Source organism: Homarus americanus, unplaced genomic scaffold, assembly GCF_018991925.1.
Source record: "Homarus americanus isolate GMGI-L3 unplaced genomic scaffold, GMGI_Hamer_2.0 scaffold39675, whole genome shotgun sequence".
Taxonomy (NCBI): Eukaryota; Metazoa; Arthropoda; class Malacostraca; order Decapoda; family Nephropidae; genus Homarus; species Homarus americanus.
This window is the reverse complement of record NW_024736071.1, coordinates 4454191-4459007: the sequence shown is the minus strand read 5'-3', so window position 1 is coordinate 4459007 and position 4817 is coordinate 4454191. Positions and strand designations below refer to the sequence as shown.

General features: G+C 37.6%; 1 protein-coding gene and 1 long non-coding RNA gene across 3 annotated transcripts; both read left to right on the top strand.

The window, feature by feature from the left end:
* On the top strand, nt 1-506 carry LOC121871681. Its single transcript, XR_006089934.1, has 2 exons — nt 1-95; nt 226-506. It is a non-coding gene; the product is annotated as an uncharacterized LOC121871681 (long non-coding RNA).
* Nucleotides 507-3619: 3113 nt separating this feature from the next.
* Nucleotides 3620-4409, top strand: LOC121871680 (cuticle protein 7-like). 2 transcript variants are annotated; one of them, XM_042374094.1, is made up of 3 exons: nt 3620-3688; nt 3793-3885; nt 4092-4409. In XM_042374094.1, exons 1-3 carry the CDS (start codon nt 3677-3679, stop codon nt 4335-4337), a joined length of 351 nt encoding a protein of 116 aa, XP_042230028.1. In that variant the 5' UTR covers nt 3620-3676; the 3' UTR covers nt 4338-4409. The 2 variants fall into 2 exon arrangements, with proteins under 2 accessions (XP_042230028.1, XP_042230027.1); XM_042374093.1 differs by having other exon boundaries at nt 4080-4409.
* Nucleotides 4410-4817: the final 408 nt, after the last annotated feature.

The window sequence follows — 4817 nt, the reverse complement described above, 5'->3', positions numbered from 1 at the left end:
AGGTTTACGTCCTCGCTGCGCTTGTGGGCGTTGCCGTTGCTGACACTATCCCCTACACCCCTCCACGTCCCTCCTACAACGCTCCCGCCCCTGCTGTAAGTTCTTGTGGACATTATCTTACATAACTGATGAAGTGTGTTTCATATCTAATGAAGTTTTCTCTCCTTTCACATATGAGAACTTAAAACTATTTTGTTTTCAATGGTATATAATTCTCATTCCCAGGGTCCTGCCCAATACGAATTTGACTGGACCATGAACGACGCTAACTCCGGCAACAACTACGGCCACAATGAAGCTCGTACTGGTTATGACACTCAAGGATCCTATTAAGTTCAGCTCCCCGACGGTCGTCTGCAGAGAGTTACTTATACTGTGAACGGCGACTCCGGCTACTTGGCTCAAGTTGAGTACGAGGGTGAGGCGCATTACCCAGCCTACCAACCTGCTTCCAGCTACAGACCAACACCTAGTTATGCGTAATAAAATCTTAGTTTGAATAGAAATTTGGCTTTCTTAATCCACGGCAGTGAATCTGCTTAAATTGATGCATTAATTAAAACATTAAATACATTGCCAAATGCTTCTGGTGTTATAACACAGGGGTACCTAATTTTCTTAAAAAATTGATAATGAATTGATAATTTGTCCAGCATAACATCTTGCTGTAGATAAAGACTTTTTGAAATGGGTGTTCCGCCTCTGTTTAGTATAGATAAATCCTTAAATATCAAAATGAGTGTCTGAATAACACAAACTTATCGCCTGGGTGATGACAACCAACTCACTCACTCCCTCGTGTACACACTATTTACAGTGCTGTTCCCTTGCTGCAGGTTAGCGAGACCTTTACAGACTACAAATTTATTAATTTAGTTTCTGATCTGTTCGGAGGTACTGGTCACCTGTTTAAGTTTGGGATGAGGTAGGAAAGGTTGATCATAATATAGGAAGGGATTTCCGGGGACATGCAAATTTCTCTCATGCAAGGTGACACCGGTCATCTCAAGTATCCAACTACACATATGCGTTTTATTACTACTCAATAATTATTATAATATTTTGAGTTGTGCTTTATTTCTTCAATTCAATTTCAAAATAATAGGGTCTAAAATATCTTTTGCTTGTGGGTCTGGTTTCTTTGTACAATTTCACCCCTAACGACTGGCCCAAGATACTCAGACGTTTTCTCAGTCGTTTGGGAACTAGGTGAATACGTTAAGGAGCGAGTTCCCCACACATGAATGGGTTTATTAAACACGTTTCCGAGGACTATCACACCAGTCGCACGCATTTAATGATGCGTATGACCGGTATATGAGGTATGAGAGGCTCCCGAACGACTGAGAAAACGGCTGTTTATGTTGTCTTACCGGTACTATTGACTTTAACACTCATCTGTATACGGTACAAGAGACAGGTTAACTGTAATCACGTTGTCAGGTGAGGTCGGTAAGCATTGTCAGTGTCTGTGATGATCTGAGCACAAAACACGAGACAACCATGCTCAGTAAGGTGTTGTAGTGGGTCCCTGGCGGTGGTATTAGGTAATTATTCGTATATATATATATGATGAAATTGAGAATATAAATAATTTGGTTCCTGGAGACACATCCCCATATTTGTAGAGGAATATATCCATGTCTTAATATGACACGGACTCCCCATAATCCATTGTTTTTAATCCCTCAAATTTATTGGATCCCCTGAATAAGAGAAACCCCAGCGTATTTCACTTCATAATTAAAGACCTTAATTCTAAGCTAACCATTCTTTACTAAATTTACCTAACACCTACAGTTATTTAATGACATTTCATTTTTACTGGCAACAGGAAGCTGCAGTATTAATAGAAAATGAACTTACTAATTGGTTCACAGTAAGACGGGGAGTAAGACAAGGCTGTGTTCTCTCTCCATCATTGTATAATATGAAATAAAAATTCTTAATGAGAGAAGTTAGAAGTGATATTGAAGGACGAAAAGTTTTTGGTAAAGTAATTTAGAATATACGTTTTGCAGATGATAATGATCTTATCACAAATAGTGAAAAGGTAGAACAAAACTCATTAAAAGATTAGTGGAAAAAGGTGAAAAATGTGGTTTAGGAGTGAATGCTGTAAAGACTTAAGATATGGTTGTTTCTAAATTGGAAATAAATTCGAAACTGGTGGCTGTCGAGTGCGCTGCTAGCTTAGTACTTTACTGTACCGATGCAGCGTTCAAGAATAAAAGACGAACTTTGATCTTTATGACGTCTTTACCTTTAAATTATAAAAAAATAACTCTATGTAAATATCTTGTTCCATATGGCTGTAAGTTAACAGGGGCAAGTATACAACACACTGATGTTAAGACTTATCAATCATAAGTTAAGGGCTGTAAAGACACATAGAATTAAACACTTTTCCCGGTATTAACTAGCCCTTGATAAGTAAACTCTTATATAAATATATAAGGTAATAACAAGCTTAAATTAAAATATAACGTTAACTACCCTTACATGTATACAATGGAGCAAAAAAATAATAGCGAAAAACCTGGCTGTAGAAACCCAACTACACTGTCTCTTCTTCACGTCAGAACTGATGATTCCACACCTCAAAGCAGGCAACTGAGCTCAGCAAGGGCAGTTATTTTTCACACTATTAAAATGATATCTGAATATTACAATTGATAACCTAAATGATATAAAATACAGAATAGTTCTTTCAAAAGCACATGGCTGATAATTCAACAGTGAAATTAAACAATCAAAAAACTGTGAAATTAACCCACCAAAGAAAATGGGAATCGGCCACAGAAACTCAAGCTAAACCATTTTCTATAACACTGGAACTAAAGTGATCAACTTTTCGGCCCTAAGATAGTGAAATGTTCGTTAAACTTAAATTATCTTTACTTAATATGCCAGTTTTTCCTTGAACCGGATATACCCTTTACTGCTAAGGAGACAATGGTGGGGTGAAACCGTTTTTTAATATTAATGAAATATATCCAATATGTAACTTTAATTTCAATACATCAACCTGGGACAGCAACAGAACAACACTAATCTCTGTATGTTGGACACATGTATCATCCTTCCTTTGTTTTGCTCACCATCCTTATTCTACAAACGTCATTGCAGCATGACCTGACCACATCTGAGAACAAAATTATGTGAAAAGAACATGTGAAATGGCGGACTGTTCATAACTATACACACGCTTTTTACTCTGGAAAGTTTATTCATGAATAAAGATGGAAATTAATGTTATTTATACTTTCGGCTATGTAAAATAATTTGCTTAATACATTTAATTAAGGAAACAAGAACTAACCTGACAGCACATTTAGATTTAGGAATCTCTGTAGAAACACATTAACCAAAAAAAGTAAATCGTAGAACGTACAACTCAGTTCAGAAAACCTCTTTGAGGAAAGTGTTAGAATACTGAAAGTTAGTAAACTAATTCATGGCCTATGACCTCTGGGAAGATATTGATAGTCTGCTCTTCCCGGGAAGGCGCTAAGAGGTGGTGAAATTCTGTTGTCGCACCCCAGTTTCAAGGGCTTTGCTGCATTCCCTCTTACATCTAACGTCACGAAAAGATGGGTGGAGTCTCCGCTCTCCAATATATAAGCCCGAGCGTGTATTGGTGGACATCAGTCTCGCTCTACCTTCACATTTCAACATGACTCCTAAGGTAAACAATTGAGTGTGAACTACATTGCTTGTCTGCCATGAGAAGTGTGCTTAGATAAATCTTGAAATCTACTTAGAACTGAGTCACGATTCTCTGGCTTTCAGGTTTACGTCCTCGCTGCCCTTGTGGCAGTCGTCATCGCTGACAATATCCCCTACACCCCTCCACGTCCATCTTACAATGCTCCTGCCCCTGCTGTAAGTTCTATGTACCTTTTGCTATCCACACACAATACAGGTCATCGTTCAGCGAGTTAGTATTGAATTACATTAAACAAAATATGGATTTACAAAATCAATAAACTGTACTCTACATTAAGTCTTACGAACATAAATACATCTTCAAGATATACTACGATTACGATTAAATAGTGTATAATTTTCACCCTCAGGGTCCTGCACAGTACAACTTTGACTGGTCAGTGAACGACGTAAACTCCGGCAACGACTACGGCCACAACGAAGCTCGTAATGGTTACGATACTGAGGGATCTTATTACGTTCAGCTTCCCGACGGTCGTCTGCAGAGTGTTACCTACACTGTGAACGGCGACTCCGGCTATGTGGCTCAAGTCGAACATCAGGGTGAAGCCCAGTACTCAGCCTACCAGCCCTCTCCCAGCTACAGGCCAACCCCTGGCTATGCTTAACCAAATCATAGATTCTTTAATCCTTTTGTATGAATATCCATAAATTATTACATTAATAAATCATACTCAAGATTTTGTGTTTCATCAACTTACTGACAATAATGAATTAAATATGTAAATAACCGAAGAAAACAAACAATATATATCGATGGCCTACTTCAGGTGTGTTAAAAATAATATGAACTGTCGTGAATGCTTCCTGCCATTCAGTAGCATTTCACATGTATCAGTTATATTCAGAGTTACATCACTGAAACCACTAATGACAAAGGCAAGTCCATCCCATCATAATGCATTCGAAAACTTAGCCATGCTGATATCTTGTCGTGATTAACCATCTTAATATTCTTTGTATTTCGCAAAAATACATATATTATAAAAAAAATATTGCAAATTCGACAGATTCTTTGAGTAAATAATTTAAATGTGATTCTTCTGTGTTTATATGTTATGTGTAAGGAAATGAAGTCAAAGACACGA